We start from the raw sequence: 17,406 nt of genomic DNA, 5'->3' as shown, positions 1-17,406 counted from the left end.
GCATCTTTTCTGTGATTAGGAGGTAACAGGGCAGTATATACTGTGTGTGTATTAACATGGGGAGGAATAACTGGTTGTAGATAATTAGTAGGAATAATCATCATAATAAAAGGCATAGAAAAATCATAGCAATGATATATAATGATATTTATAAAAATTAAGTGCCAATTGAATGCCCAGTATAATGAACATAATGACATTGTATAATGGCACTTTAAAAAGGCATACGTTTTCAGTGAGTTAGTGAATAAAGTCAGGCATGATATTCACATTGTAATGATCACTGTCGAAAATCTGATCACAATAAATAAAATACAAAAGCACCTGTGCAGAACATCAAAGTCCCTCTTTACATATTTTGGCTAACCTTGTTTGTCCTTCAGTGTGCAGAGTCTGACTCTAGAAGACAGTTTCACTTTGATTTGCTGAGGGGGCATCTCTTATTTCTCAGGATTTTGTGACATCACAACATGTTCCAGTACCTGAAAAACAAAACATCCAAGTCACATTGATTGACAATGGACGCAGGAGATGAAAACATTTCAACTGAAAACTAAAATAAATAGTTTATTTATTTATTTATTTATTCCGCAATGATTTAAATGGCTGATGGACTGGCACTTCTCTCTGTGAAAAGGACAATACTTATTCATTGGAAAGTGAGAATACCTGACTGCTGTAGTCTGGAGAAATGGCTTAAGGAACACATGGACTTGGTCTCAGTGGAAAAAGCGACCACAACTTTACAAAAGCTGGACAATGGACTTGAAGGCCAATAGGTAATTGCTGAACACATTAAATCGCACATTCTGATGGTTTTGTTTCCTTTTAAGTTTAAATTTAAAACTGAGATGTAACATACGACAGAAATAATGTTTATGCTAAAAGAATATGGATTTTCTGTTGTTATAGCTGTTTGTCAGCTGGATATGAATTAAAATGAAGATAGTACCTCAGGCAGTGACTTCTTACCCAATCCCCATACCTCACTGTGTTTATTTATTTATTTTTACTATTTTGTCGTGTTAATACTGTTTTTATCAACTAGAAAAATTGAAGACTTAAAATGTCTACCAGGATAGACGGGCAGACCTCCCTCCTCTATACTACACCCACTTATATTTTTTCACATCTCCATCTCTATATTGTCCCTTCCTCTTTTCCCATCCTCCCCTCTCCCTGTCCCTTTTTAATCATTTGCCCCCCTCTCCTTTTTTACCCTACCATTTCCTCTCTTGCCTCCCTCCTCTTACTGTGTACTTTTCTTCCCATCTTCCTCTCCCTCTCTCCCTCCCACCTTCCTTCCCACTACTATCCCTGCTCACCCCCCATCTTCTCTCTCTTCCCTGATGTGAGTCCCTCTTTCCCTCCCTCCCTCCTTGACTCTCCCTGAGATGAAAAAAAAAAAGAGTTTTGAAAGAGAGAGAGAGAGAGAGAGGGAGAGAGAATCAGAGGAGGAGGTTGAAGGGGAGGGGTGGGACCCTATAAGAGCGACTGACTCCAGCCTCAACGTAGAAAGAAAAGCCGCGCTCAGATCCGAGGGAGGGAAACGTACGCTGACGAAACCTACAACCTGCAACCCAGGGACCCCTACAGGCACCTATAAGCTCACGCCAACACAGGTAAGAGGAAGCCGGGGAGGCGGAGGGGGTGGTGGAAGAGGGATGGTGTGACCTTTGACCTTTGATACAGAATCTTTTGCACTTTTATCATATAAATAACAACTGACATTTTATTTGGTACCACATTCACCCTCGGGAGAGAAAGAAGTCAAATACCTGTTTGCCGTCACACTTTTTCAGAAAGTGGGGCACCACTCTTTGTCCTTTTACCTCCTCACTGGCTGATTCTAAAGTTAATAATATGGCAGACCAATAAAAAGAACATTAAATACAACTCCAATGTAAAATACGTTATTCATTTATTGATAGAAGAAAAAACGTCTAGACACAAGTGAGGAAAAAGCATGACATGTTTGTCAACATTTGTCAGGCCTGTCAAGAAGAATCATTTACAACGCCATCACTCCATCATCCTCCGCCGCTGTAGGATAATTGCTGCAGTTATTGTCACTTATTGTCACTGGGACCCTCTGACCTTTGAGCTCCAAACGGCTCAGTGCCTGTAACGACACTGATCAAAAATATTTCAGCTTAATCGACCGCCAGCCTCTGTGACAGGCAGCATGGATAAATCACTCGTGGCAGCACCATGTCTCAAATTAAGAATTCTGCCTTTTGTAGAAACAATGCAATTAAAGGAGCAATGACAGACTCCTTACACCTGAAATGCCGCAGGTTAAATAAATGTTTGAACGCATCAGGCAGAGAGCGCGAGGTGAGGACGTTCCGCACATGCAGTTTGTGTTGTCACTGTGTTGGTGTTTTAGTAAAGAGGGAAAGGTCAGAAAATTGTCAGTCCTGATTGAATCATTAAGGCCTGATTTACTGCTGTGCTCTGGTGGGCTTCGTGAATGGAGGGGGTCTTCTCCGAAAGATACTGTTTCTGTATACACTGTCGCTCAAGACAGAGGAATCAAAGGTAATTTAGGTTAGTGCATGTAGGTTAATCGGGGTCACATTCTCCCAAGCTCCATTCATCAGGTGGACTATTTTTAGATTTTCAATGGTATGTAACTGAGGCAATATTTGTGATGTGCTTTGTTTTTAACAATTAACCGAATTAACATAGATTACATATGGAAATTATTCATGGGGAGGTTTGTTGAGTTTAATCTAAAACATGTTATTACTAATGTAAATAATATGAACAATAAGTCTGTGAGTTTTCATATAGGGTGGTCTGAGTCCTAATTTTAATTTAGATTTTTTAGTTTGTCGGTTTTGTTCTTGACATTCAGAAACCGTGACCCACACTGAGGGAGGATGCCCCAAACAGAGACAAAACGGTGTCACTGGTTATTACTGACCACATATAAAGCATCTGGTCACATCTGGCCCATAATTGTGCTGCAGTTTTCTATGATCTTTATGAGCCTGAACCGTGCAAACTGTTCTGAGGCTGGAGTAATGGACTAGGATCAGACTAAATGTGCTGGGATTGTGATCAGATCTTTTATCAAGTTTATTTCAAAATCAAATGTTTTAGTTTATTGAAAATTGAAACATTAGAAAGGTGCAGTAGCAGTAGTAGTAGTAGTGCTGGTGGTATTAATGGTGTAGCTCTTTCTGTGTTAGTTCTGTTAATTTTATTCTCCTTTTGCCTTCAGGCATCTATATGTAAAACTCATTATAAAGAGGTATGCTTGAAGCTGTCAATAAACATTTAGGAAGTTAATGACAAACTTTAAGGTTGTGTGTGACCTTTTATGTATTTATTTATTTACATTGAATAATCAACATAGTGTTTTTGTTTAGCTCGGGGCTCACTTCTCAATCAATCTTGGAAAGAAGCTCCTTATGCAGGCTTATTACAAAATGGATTATTTGATGTGAGTTACAACAAACCACCTCTTTCAACAACTACTGATGATAACTAATCTTCCAAGCGCCTGTACAAATATAAATAGCTGTAAGTATGTTCGTGACAAAAGCTTCTTGCGTATCGTCATGAATAGGCTGACGTAGAACTGCAGGTCGTGCTCAGTCTGAAACAAAGGCCGTTTTAACAGATTCAGAGAAATCTGGAGGCTGCGCTTTCTTTCCTCAGGGCGAAATGTTCAAAGCAACAGATTTAGGCTCGCTGTGAAATTTACCTCTGATTAACTCAGGATCTGATTATCTTTGTATTATGTTCTGGCACTTCTACATTGACTGGGTAAAAGAAGGCTGGTAATGTCTTCAGTGAGGGAATAATGAAACCTAAATCTGAGATAGTATCTTAAATGAAAATGTAATATTTGAAAACTGAATGCTCTCATGTAAAGTTCATTTTTGGTCTCAGGGCCCATCACCTATTGTCTGACAATGAATTATCCTCTGTGGCCAAAGGGCGATACTTTGGGTGTAAACAGGGGATATCCAGACCGTCTTCTGTTCGCTGTACACTCTTAACAGTCAAACTACTTTCTTTTATCACGAGTCAAACATTTTTGTAGGTGTTTAAGACCCAGATTATATTTTTGCCAATCTCTACTAACAGCTATCTGCATGTGAATGCAAATACAGTAAATTAAACGGCTGATAGCTGAGGCATTTCAGTGAATGTGTTCACATGGACTGTCTACCTGCAGGCAACTAAAGGGTCGCTCAAACGTGATTGGTCAAACTAGAAACAGAAACCAAAAGGATTCCATCCCCAAAATCGTATCCCTCGTTTACAGATTCCTTATATTCAGATATTGCAGCTGGATTGTAAAATGATACTGAAACATGACAGCTGCTGGTGATGAACGTTCTGTGTATTCTTGTTTTGTGGGATATTGTCATTGGGTTCCTTCGGTGACATGTAGGACTGGATGACATTTTAACTCGCAAACTAATAGTTTAAAATGTCTGGGACATCTCTTGCAAACCTTTCGGTCCAAGTCTGTCAGACACAAAGGTCAAGATCCTTTTCCTAACAGAAATCTCCATACAGCAGCAAGAAGAGACAAATCATGCTTTGAGGAAACGGTTCCACTTCCTATAGCTGAAAGCATCAAGTTCACTATAACATGTAAAATTCCCAATTTTCCCATTAGTTGTACCATTTAATCTTATATTACCGTAAATACTGTGATGATGTGGTTGATACTTTCAGCATCAACAGAAGTAAGCAAGTATCCTAGGTGCAGACGCAACAAGCAACATGCGTTTGTTGAGGGTTGTAAAAACATGGCGGAAGTAGCGGACGGCAGGTGGGGCTGTAACACCAGGAGAGCTGCTAGTGCTCTGGTCATAGCTAACAACTGCCAGCATCCACTGTCGCCAAATTGGGCTTCACAAACATTCAGACTCTGATGTTTGGGATTGACATCTACATTTAACGTAACGAGTTAACTTTCTCTCCTTCACTTCGATAAATAAGTAAAATATTGTCATTATTGTTATTGGTAAATAATATATTATGTATGTATGTAATTTGTGTATCAGTACTTTTTGAATTTTTCAGCATATTTAAACAATTCCGTGATAATACTGATAACTTTGATGATTTTGGTCACTATATTTGTGATAGAAAATGTTCACTACATTTCTACATCTAACAGTGATGGCATTTTGAGGTAAATCAAAAGATTTGTAATTTGGTATATTTAGTAATTCATCTTGTAATTACTATAACGTTACTAACATGTGAAAAAAAAACGTACAAAAACCCAATCTATGTCAAAATAATATCCAAGAAAAACTGAATAGGTAGTGTTATTTCTAATATTCACCTTCAGCTTTATTGAGTTTCTGTTCCTTCTCCACAGTCCATGGCTGATGTATCTCGTGGCTTCCGAGTCCTTTTTAAACCAACTCCTCTTCTCCTCAGTATCAGTAAACACACACTTTATTAGCTTCATGGATAAACTTCCATGACCCCATGAAACCATTCTCATCCAAGAGCAGGATGGGGGGAAATAAAGGGAGGATAAGGAGGGCCGGGTCAAAGGCTATATACAGCACGGTGCTGCCGTGTACATCTCTGGTGGCTGCACTGAATTGGCTGTGAATGTGTGGAGTTAATCCAGACAGACAATGTTCTGAGAGCAGCAGGGTCCCTGCCCATCCTTTTGTGCGGGAGGATTCACAGATGCTTCTTCATGTGTCCTCGCTGCTTCCAGTGCTCCTCTTTACCCTCTTTTTACCACATCAGAAGGAGACCTGACTCCTGCCGGATGCTGCACTCATTATGATTCTGAGGCAGAGATATATATTTTCTTGCTCTGACTCATATTTATGATTACATGAAAATATCGTGTGGATTGTGTTCAGCCAGTTGTGGCCAGTTCTCACACTCATGCACACAAACCCTTTCCACCATACATTAACTGTACATGAGCATCCTAAAATACATAAAATTACCGTTGTTTTTTTTCTTTTATTAGGACATTTGGAAGCCAGAAGATTAATCATGTATACAAACCCTCCCAGAGCCTCACTATGTGTGACAGCACAGTCTTAGGGACAGCCATGCAGCCTCTGGGGAAGAGACACCACCAAGGTGGAAAAACACCCATTAGCCTCTTAGCTGTAATTTTACGAGTCATAAGGAATTCCTGACATCTACATTACACTGCATGTCGCCATACTTATCAGTGGCCCTACCCTTTCGTTTTGCGCGTTCACGTGTAGGGGTAGTCTGTCCCAATACCTGTTGGGACGGAGGGGTAGGGCTAAGGCGTAGGGCCTTATACCCCTCCAAACGCATGATTTCATATTGCCCCTACCCCTACCAAGGGGTAGGGCCAAGGGGTGAAATAGGATTGGGCCTTACTCTCAAATACAGTAGTTGATACCCATGGAACCCGATCATTTTCTGTATTTAATAAAAATAACAAAATAAATTAGTAAACAGTAGAAAAGCTAAGAGGCTATTTTTGACCTTACAGAACACTTACTCCTGCATGTACAGTAAATGTCAAAGACCGACGTCTGTCGAAATGTGTGTGATTAGCTCAGGTTAAAGTGCAAACTACAAGGCTCGCAAGTTTAGTCACACAAATTTCATGATGTCCTGAACTACTCAGATGTGTTGACTTACACTTTCTGTGGGTTCTTGTGTGAGTCTTAAACCACATTGTCACACTAGGACCTGCAAAGACATTTTGAGGGGCCTTTGCTCAACCCCCCCCCCATGCTAGTCTAAGTTACCACATTAGTGCGAATAGGCTGTAGTTTCCTGTTAACTAGTTTAGGCAACATCTATCCTATTGCAAACCACCATAGACCACAACACCTCTAGAAATACTTTATACTTTATTGAAATTCAATAAGTCAGTGATTGAATCGAATTGTATCTCTTCCGACCTGTCACGACAGAAAAGGCAAAGGTGTATGAAATTATGTTATTGATGGTTCCTTTCATTTATGTGCATTAGTGAGTCAGTCACACCTCAATGTAATGCAGCTATTATAATTATTTTTAGTTGCACCTGTGTTCGATAAAAGGCCTGTTGGATATATGTGTGCACTGCTTTTTCTAAGAAAAGTAAACATTTACAGGATACCACCTCATCTTTTACATTACATTTCATTTAGCTGACGCTTTTATCCAAAGCGATTTACAATAAGTGCATTCAACCATGAGGGTACAAACCCAGAACAGCAAGAATCAAGAAAGTGCAATTTTCTTCAAGAAAGCCAAATTGCTAATCTTTAACCATAAACAAAAAAATCTATATAAAATTAAAATGAAATGGATCTGGTGTGGTTGTGGAAGAACGTGTGGGCACACCTCCCAACCATTAATTGACCTTAGGTTATTAGATGAATCGAGAAGGGAAATTGATTTAGCTTAGTGTGTCTGCATGTAATAGCCTCAACATATAATCTATTGCCATGTCCAGACACACACACACACACACACACACACACACACACACACACACACACACACACACACACACACACACACACACACACAGACACACTCACTCACCGTCTGACTGACAGGGAACGTCTTGTAAAGACATATCTCCAGTCTTCCTTCTGACTGGAGATATGTCAAACACCCACTCTGTGGACACATCTGTGGACACATCTGTAACTGAAAAGACCTGCGACCAGAAGACAAAGAGCTGGATCATAAGAAATAATGTATTTTGCCAGTAGAAGAGCAAATGCACCATTACTACCTGGGCACGTATATTTATTTTTATGCTTTCGGCTGGATGGATGATTTAATATGAGGTGAATATTGGTTTTCTTTACTATAATGGGAAATCATTTGATGTAGGATTTAGCCTTTTATGTTTTGCAAAGATAGATGCTGCTCTCGTAAAGGTAAAATATTAAAGGTGAAATTACTTCTTATATTTCATTAAATAGAATTTCGTTGTTTTTGTGCAGTATTTTGTTTTTGTACATTAATAGTGGAGTTCTAACCTTAAACCCTTTGTGCACTTATATGCCAGTAGTAGTTGTGTTGCATTTCATACATCTGTGAGAGACAAAGAATGAGAACGTCTACAACAGAAAGCTGAGGACAGACAGAGCTTGAGACAGTGAGGGGAGGGGTAAAGACAGATGAGTCAGTCAGAAGCTGATGTATGTAGGTAGCGACAGGGATGAATAATAAATATATTTGACATTATAATCAAACTGATTGGATAGATTTAACGTCCTGAAATGTGTCAAATCAATGACCACTCTGCCATTTTTCCACTGAGCTATCAATATTAAAACAAAGAGCACAATGTATTTTGACTGGGCCTGGGACAAGTTGTCAATCAAAGTGACTTTTCTGACAGATAATAGCCATCTGGCTCCAGGGAGAAGAATAAATAACGTTTAATTAGCTGTCAAACTCTCATCAACTCATCAAATAACAACACCAACATCAAGAATACACTCTAATTATTCAATATTTGCTTTATTTTCTTAAATATAGGCCCTGTTCTTCAGTTTCTTCATCCATCAGACTTTTATATCTAAATGTGCTGTTTGGTAGTGCATATTTGCTTACTTAATATCGTGGGTTTTTTGGTACTTTCCAGTCAAGTTTTCATGAAGCAATCTAACATCACTGTATAAAAAAAACATTTTAAAAAGGCAATTCTTGCTGTTTTTGCATTTGTGCAACTACTGTGTGACCAATTGCCCGACAAGTTCGAAAAGTTCCTGCCAAAGTACGCAGTGCACCGATGTGAATCTGACAATATTGTGGTTATAACATTCTAGTGACGTAATAATCTGCAGTTCAGCTTTTAAAAATAAAGACGAACACCAGGGTGGATACAAGCTGCTCCTCGGTTCAACCATGCGCAAATAATCCGGCTTTAAGTCGCTCTTGGACTGGGAGTGATTTATTTCATACTTCACGTTCTTGATGAGAAAAGGGCAATTATGGAGAAAAATAATGGTGGAGTTTTAAGAATTTCCTGCTCAGAGCCAGTTGCTGTTGGATGAGGAATCAGACGGGAACTGACAACTGAATATTTTAAATGAACTTATTCATGCTGCTTGACTATAGACGTATTTCTTAATCAGCAACATGGAGATGGTTGTGATGGTTAACACTTTTTCGACTTTTCCACAAAAAGGCTCACTGAACATAGAGATACTTCTTAGGGACAAAGACTTTGGACTGCTGATGTTCCCACTATCAGAAGTGTCGTTTCACTTATTTACCTGAGTACGAGTTATTGTTGTTGTTGTAGTTTTGCAGAACATGAATGACACCACATACTGCTGGTTTTTGGTTTTCACTGCTCCATTGGTAATCCTGAATTGGACTAGATGTTTTGCATCATATTTTCACATATTAACAGGTAACTGGTTGATCCTCAATGAAAGATAATGTTTTTCTTTTGCAGTAGCTCTATTGACGTATACTTCCTTTCATCTGAAGGGTGGTTTTATTCATCATCTACTGGACCATAAAGCCTCCATCAGCTGCACCCCAGCACAGCACAGACAGTAATGACTTAATTAACTGGTTTATTTCGTGGTTAATCAGTTAATTAAAAGCAAAGTAATTAGGTTTTAAAGACTCTCAAGAGAACCTGGAAGATGTCAGTGAAGGATTACTGGAAAGATCAGTCATTGAGAAGTCCTGCTCGTTTTTATCAAGAGGACAAACACATGAAGAGTATATGTTTGTGCATTACTAATTTTGTATTAGTCTGAGTGAGGCCTGTGTAACATTTATGTTGCTCTGGTTAGGAAATTAGACATTCATTGTTTTTGTGAAAGAATTTGTATCTAATTGTGCCAGTGACCAACTTGGCCACAGCAGTTGACTGTTTCCTGTGTTGACTCTCATGTGAAGTATTGAGCCTCCAGTGATACCTGTCGAAATGGGTTCTGTTGTTATGTTTGACCATGTTTGACTAATTTAAGATTATTGTAAAAATCCCCCTCACAGGAATGGATAACTGCGCGGCCCTTTTTGCAAAAAACATAAAATCTAACACTTAGCAAACTGTTTTAAAACCCATTACTAGCAAAGCCAGCAGCGTGGCTCTGGGGCAAGGTTGGTGTGCTGGTTATTTCAGTGACCACTTTGGACTAAGATGTCCAAACATGTCTCAACAGCTACTGGGCTAAATGCGAGAAGTTTGGTGCAGATGTTCATGATTTCATGAAGATAAATCTGAATGACTTTGGTGATCCCTTCACTTTTCTTCCTTCTCCATCACTTTACTGAATGGATAACCATGACATTAGGTGTAGACAGTAGGGATCAAGTCTAATAACTTTTGCGATTCCTAAACCTTTAATAGCACCATCAAATTTTGTATGTCTCCAAAACCTTTTGTTGATGACCAATTTATTATACTAGTGCTGTGCCCATTGTAAACGTGCCTGTTTGGAATGGGCTGTTTGTTTGGTATGTGGTGATGCAGGGTGCAGCTTTTCTTTCTGACACTGTAAAAGTGACCTGCAGTGATTGAGCTGGGTCAAGAAAAGACCGGCTGCATGACCCTAAAGCTGCAACACCTGCTGCTGCAGAACACTCCTTGTCTGTTTTTGAGGTCTACAAATATAACAACATGTTGCATGTCCAAGTTGCACCAAACTCAAAACTGCACTTCCCTCTATGGTACACATGCCAAGTGTGAAGCTGATAGGTTGACATAGGTTTTTGACATGTTGGGAATAGGTTTACAAGTTAATGTATATCACATTAACTGCCATCGTTCATTACTAAACTGAAGATACATAGAACACATGTGTGTGCGTCCTCAGGCCTTGGAGATGCTAAGATGTGGTTCCTAGCTTTGTGCTTAGAAAGTAGCAAATTTTTAGAAGCATGGAGTCACTGGCAGGAGGATGGACAATAAAATGAGATGTGACTAGATGAACACACCAAAGCTGTTTGTCTAAATCATCCAGGTGTCTAAAATGACTTTACTGCTCTTTTGTCCTTCACTGACAAACACATCCTCTTCCCTTTGAAAGACAAATTAAGAATACATGTCACACACTGTCATTGTTTTCACAGGAAGACAAATTATTTTCCATGAATTTATGAGTTTGAAATCGGAATGGACTGTAGTGTAATTACACTTTTTATCAGTTTTTAATTACTCTGAATAAATTCCAAATTTCTAAAGAAGACAAATTAGTTCTACTTTCTGCCATGTCAGTTTAATAACAACCAAAACAGCAGAGTAAGTGTGTGTTTGTATACATGTGTGTTGTGTGTGTTTCTGTGTCTGATGATTGTGTATATTTTGTGCATTTGAGTGTGTGTTTGGCAGCAACAGTGAGTCAGTCTGTTGCCCGAGGCATTAATTGAGGCATCAATTAAAAGAGTTAACGAGTTTGTTTAATGAGATGAAAACTCTGTTTTTTTTCTGACGTCAGACTCACCAGACTGGGCTGTTCCTCCCAGAATAAGGTCAAACAAATTTGTTGTCCTCTGTCTTTATTCTCCTCTTCCTTTCTGTCATTTTTTAAATAAAAATATATGCTTTGCTCACTTGCTCCACCTGTTCTTCAGTCTCGCATCGTGTTCTCCTTTAGATCACTCCTGTCATTTTTGCTCTCTTATTGTCCTCTGACCATTTGAGTGCTGGAAGCCTTCAACATTTAGGCCTGGAAGGTTGTTCTTTACTGAATGGACACAAAGATACAGCTGATATAGAAAAATGGTTAGTAATATACTGCCACTAATATAAATCCAGTTGTGTAGTCATTTCTACCACCCTCAACACTATTGGCAATTAATGGCAACTTTTTTCTATAAAGCAAATTTCCTTCGAAGAAACTCAATGTGCTTCACATTGAGAGAATGGATTAAAACTATACATATAAACAGATGTAAAGGCATAAACTACAACGACAAATACAAGAATATAATGAAATAAAGCATACATCACATGCTCCACACATCCATTTATCAATCTGACAAACAATAGCACTCACAGCAATCACACAGCAGCTGAAAAAGAGATATGCACCACAAATGGACAGACTATATGCAGAAAATCAGGCATTGGCCTGAGAAAAGAGTTTAGGTTTGAAAGTTGACCTCAGGTCAGCAGGCAACTTGTTCCAGAGAACAGGTCCATGGTAACTGAAGGCGCCTTCACCAGACCTGAACTGGTTCTGGGTACAGCTAGAAGAGCATTGCCTGCTGACCTGAGAGGTCTGACTGGGGTGGGACCAGTGACCCAGTCAGAAATGTACTAATTGCTTTGAAAACTACTAAAAGGATTTTGAAGTTGGTTCTGTGTTTTACCAGTAGCCAATGGAGAGATTTTAGTACAGGAGTGTCATGTTCAAATGTTCATGTACGTCTAAGGACTCTGGCTGCTGCATTCTGAATGAGCTGGAGACGTCTGACTACATTTTTTGGACTCTCCCGTATATAATCAGCATTAATACAGGAGATTTTTTACCTACAATCAAAAATGATCTCTTTATGCATCTATTTGGATTTAAAAGTTAACTTTAGTTTAACTCTGATATGAGCACTATGAATGTCTCCTCTGGACTTATGTTATGATTCTAAATTGTCTGTAGCTATGAAAGTCAGCATGTCCAGAGGTGAACTCCACCTCTCGCCCCATGTCAGCTGTGGTCAGCACCCTCAAAGGATAAGCAGTGTTGATAATGGAGGGATGACCTCTGATGTAAAAGGCAATAGCAAGCTGCAATAGCAGATAACTGCAATACTCACAGCTTACGAGGATATTTGTTGGGTTTACTACAATTAACTTATACTATACTATACCAATCCTGTCTATACTCGATTTGTACTCTGGAAAGATTGTATTGCATTGTTGTGCTGAACATGTGTTCGATGTGTCCCGTGTTGTGCAGCCGTCAGTGGGACTATGAAGACTCTGGTGGCTCTGCTGCTGCTCTGTCTGTGTGATCCTGGACAGAGTGACTGCCAGACTGACTGCCTGTCCTGCAGCAACATCCTGCCAAAACAGCTCAGTTTCAACACCATGGTGAGGAGTCTGCACACACACACACTTGCAGATGGCAAGAGTGGTACTCCTGTGCAGATTTGTATTAACAGACTACATTAACGCAAATTGAAATAACTTTATCGCATCTATTGGAACCACATAGGTGTACGGAAGAATAGATACTAAAATAGTGCTCCTCACCCTTCAGTCGAATTTGTATTTGTATTATTTGAATATCATAGACACTGAATAATAAAACTAGCTGCTTTTGGGTTCTGCTCTTTTTAATGCACCACCACCACAGGAGCACTTGAAGGGAACAGAGCCATGACAATGTCTAAAGTGAAAGGCCAATACTTATAAATCATGCTCTAAATAATGAGCAAACTCTCCATCCAGACAAAACAATACTGTTCCCCCACATACATATACAAACTCATACTAACACAATTTGCCCACAGGCAAATGCAAATTGCAAGTGGCAAATTGTGTTAGTATGGAGTAATTTGGAGATAAAATAAGTGCATACCCTCACCCCACCTCCATGTAGTAATCCTGTCCTCTCTCCATCTTCCTCTTACTCAACAAATTACCCTTTTGGCATTTGAGTTTTAATTTGTTGTGGCTAAATGATGATGCGTTGCTCCTCACTGTGGACGTGCCTGCCGGTTGTCTCTCTCTGGTTAAAGGCATGCACTTTGGCATGGAACGAACAAGAAGACACTTAAGTGCACATGTGCTTCAAACATAAGTGTGGATCTGTCAGTGTTGTTCTATAGTGTCAGGCACTTTTATTCGAAGGGAACATGAAGTAAACCAATGGAAGTGGGCATTTATTGCCTTGTGTGGATGCACATGACTGCTATACTGCCATACTGACTCATGCCCCTTATTTTAATCTATACCTCATTTGCTTACTTTTATATTTTCTGCTCTCTTGTATCTCCATCTCTGCTTCTTAGATGGAATTAATTTAACTTTTGCTTTGATCAATGAGGAACCATGGTTTCTATGATTAGCCTGCTTCATGTAAATGCTCAAAGGAGTACACATGGTTTTTCATACACAGTAACAGACACACACACTCATGTTTGTACATCTATCTTAGTGAGGACACTCATTGGCTTGATGCATTCCCTAGCCCCTTACCCTAACCTTAACCATCACAACTAAATGCCTCACCCTAATCCTTTCCCCAACATCAACCTAAACCTCAAACAGCCTAAAGGGGTTAGAAAGTGAGAACCGGCAAAAGTGTCCTCCCTTTCCTAAAATGTCCTCACTACGTAGGTTCAAGGCTCAAAATGGCCCTCACAAAGATATCTGTACAATTACACACACACACACACACACACGCACACGCACACGCACACGCACACACACACGCACAGAACCACTGAAGTGAAAGGTACAGGTTACAAATTACCTAGAAATCCAACCGATCTTTCTGTCATATTGATTTTTGTATTGTATGAGCTAAGGACTTTCTTATCCAACAGCCCTCACAAGAGGCTATGAGTACTTCATGTTCATTTTTAAGGTATACAATATATAATTACGTTTTTTTCCCACCCTCTGTGGTTTTATTATTTTCCCCTCCCAAAGTTAAAATCACAATGGCTCTCATCAGAGTGTATACCTAGACGTTTCTATTCATTAGATCTGTATATTTATTTGGATTTGCACCAAAATGGACTCATAAATATTAGTGTCCTAAATAATTCAGATTTTTAAATCTAGATCCATAAATTATGTTAAAGAATGTGAAAAACATTACTGGATCCACCTCCTTATCTGGATCTGCACCAAAAGTGAATGTGTTCTTCCCTGAGACATACCACATCTTTCCACCAAGTTTCTTGGTAATCTGTCAACTAGTAAAATCGTGCTGACAAATAATCCAACAAACAAAGTACAGTGGTGAAAACACAACATCCTTGGCGGAGGTAACTAGTTGCAAGTCTGAGAATCTGCAGCTACTTGAAGGACTCCGCTTTAAGCAAAATGTTAACAATGGCACACTAACATGCTCACAATGAAACTGTTAACACGTCAACATTTAGCATCTATAATGTGAGCATGTGTTGAAAACTGTTTGTAATTGAATCTGTTTTGCAGTGTGATTTAAATGACATGGACTCATTTCAAAGAGGAAATAAAGAGGATTGTATTTGTTTCTGTCAGGTGTGTCTCATTGAATGTGAAGGCAGCATCTCTCCAGCCTTCTCCTGGGACCTCTGTCAGGTGCTGTCATCTCCAGGGTCCTCCCTCAGTGGTATGCTGCGGAAAAGATCTCAGGAGGAGGTGGAGGCCCTGTTTCCTGAGGAGGAGGAGCAGGTGGAGGGAGGTCTGTTTCTGCCCGTAGCATTGCAAAGGTTCGATCAGGTGACCAAGGCACTCGGGGTGGATGAGAGGGATCTGGGCGGCAAAGGCAGCCAGCCGAACGCTGCCTACAATTCCCAGAATGCCATGTCCCTCGAGGATGAGTATGAAGAGGAAGAAGGGCAGGAAGAAGGGAATGCTGACATGGCAGCGAGAGGAAAGAGTGATGTAGGGTTGAGCTTCTCCAAGAGATTCGGTGGCTTCGTCAAAGGGAGGCACGGCTACAGAAAGCTGATGACCCCGGGAAGATCGTACCAGAAGAGATATGGTGGCTTCATCGGCATCCGGAAGTCGGCCCGCAAGTGGAACAACCAAAAACGTTTCAGCGAGTTTCTGAAGCAGTATCTGGGCATGAGCAGCCGGGCCACTGAGTTCAACAGTGTGTCAGAGGACCTCACCCAACAGAATGAAATTTAGCAGAGTGCACCTTTAAGCCAACAACATAAAACAGATGTATTTTCACCAATCTTGTTTTGTATTTTACTCACCAATGGGTCAAACTCTAACTGGCGCTGCCAAAGTCGACCTATTAAAATTAAGTTATTTACCAAAAAGCGAAGATTCCAGTGGAGTAATTAGAAACACTGGGTCCCCCTGAAACTCGCATTCACTTCACATGGCTGTACCAGTTAAACAACCATGTTTGATTTGATCATAGCTGCACTTTATGAGATTTGAAGAAAGCTACCTAAGTGGGAATCCTGGTGTGTTTTACAGCAAAATAAAGGATTTATTTCAATGTTTAGTGTAATCTACGAGATAAGTCATCAATAAAAAGATCCCCTGTATCGTTCAGTAGCTTTACTTTACATAATCATGTCTGTGCTGGGTCATGTGTAAAAAGTGCCAAATTTTCTAACATGGAGGCCTCTGGCTGTGTGTGTGTGTGTGTGGGGGGGTCGGGTCCTTGAAAAATGTGCAAGAACCTCCATTACTAAATTTACCAGGAAATCCACCAGGAAAAAAACAAATACCGGTGTTTTTAATGTTTTGGCATTTTGGTTAGGCAATGTCAGAAGTAATATAAAGTATAATGTATGTGATTTGTGTTAAACAAATGAAAACATGCAAAAACACACTGATTTATCACTGTGCCAAAAAACATGTCTCCTGGGGCAGGTTTAAGTAAAAGAGACCTCCCACAGTTTGGTGCAATGATGGACGGACACACTACACAACATGCATTATACAGTAAACTACTAATCTGTCTGCCAAACCGACGATATGTACAAGTGGGCATCATCTCTGACTGGCTCCTGTGTCCAGACGCCAAATTCATGTATGTAAAAACAGTATTTGATATTTTCTGTTAACTGTAACGGTGTGTGAAATGTTTTTGTTGCCCATTATGAGGACTTGTAAATAGCTGAATTTAATGTCAATAAAAATAGTTTGCTATTTCCTTTGTGACCTGTCATGCAGCAACTGATTCTGTGTCTCGAAGTATTTTTTTTAACAGTCAGTTATTAATCTGTTTACCTCCTTTTAGATAGTATCGATAGACAGTGCTTTTGTAGATCAGTTATGAGCCTTTGATAGGTTTTGTAATTCTTCTTTGACTAGTGTTTGTCTGATATATTAGAAAATAAAGCAGTTATAACTGTTGCCAATTCATTCAAAAATTATTGATATTTATAAGACATGAAGTCTGCGTATATGAATATGAATGAACCTTTAGTAAAGGCATTGTTATTCCGATGCCTAGACCTCTTTTCGACCAGCTCAGAGATCAAATGCTCTATTGGGCTACATGATAAACTAATTAGTGGCTTATAACTATCAATGACTTATTGCTCATCTATGACGCATTTTATTTACCAATAATAAATCCATTATTCCAACTAATTTCTTATTTATAAAGGATGACTGATTAGAAAGTGGAACCAATTTGGTAAGTTAGTTTGTCACTACCTTAAAAATAAAGTCTCTATAGATGTATGCTGCTATCTATAGTCTACATGTGGACTTTAAAAAACCTTGAATATAGTTTATGTTGGTATCCAAACATTTCAGGGCATATTCATGGATGTATAATACGAACTTACAATTCATAATTATATAATAATTCA

The 17,406-nt window shown here is 39.4% G+C and overlaps 1 protein-coding gene across 1 annotated transcript; it reads left to right on the top strand.

The window, feature by feature from the left end:
* The first annotated feature begins 1,469 nt into the window (after window positions 1–1,469).
* pnoca (prepronociceptin a) lies at window positions 1,470–16,684 on the top strand. The gene is made up of 3 exons (XM_035158040.2): window positions 1,470–1,622; window positions 12,861–12,994; window positions 15,140–16,684. The coding sequence occupies exons 2-3, from the start codon at window positions 12,875–12,877 to the stop codon at window positions 15,752–15,754; spliced, it is 735 nt and encodes a 244-aa protein (XP_035013931.1). The 5' UTR covers window positions 1,470–1,622; window positions 12,861–12,874; the 3' UTR covers window positions 15,755–16,684.
* The last annotated feature ends 722 nt before the right edge of the window (window positions 16,685–17,406 follow it).

This window comes from Hippoglossus stenolepis, chromosome 1 (genome assembly GCF_022539355.2).
Source record: "Hippoglossus stenolepis isolate QCI-W04-F060 chromosome 1, HSTE1.2, whole genome shotgun sequence".
NCBI lineage: Eukaryota > Metazoa > Chordata > Actinopteri > Pleuronectiformes > Pleuronectidae > Hippoglossus > Hippoglossus stenolepis.
The sequence above is the reverse complement of the archived record's forward strand: the minus strand, read 5'-3'. Positions and strand labels throughout refer to the sequence as shown.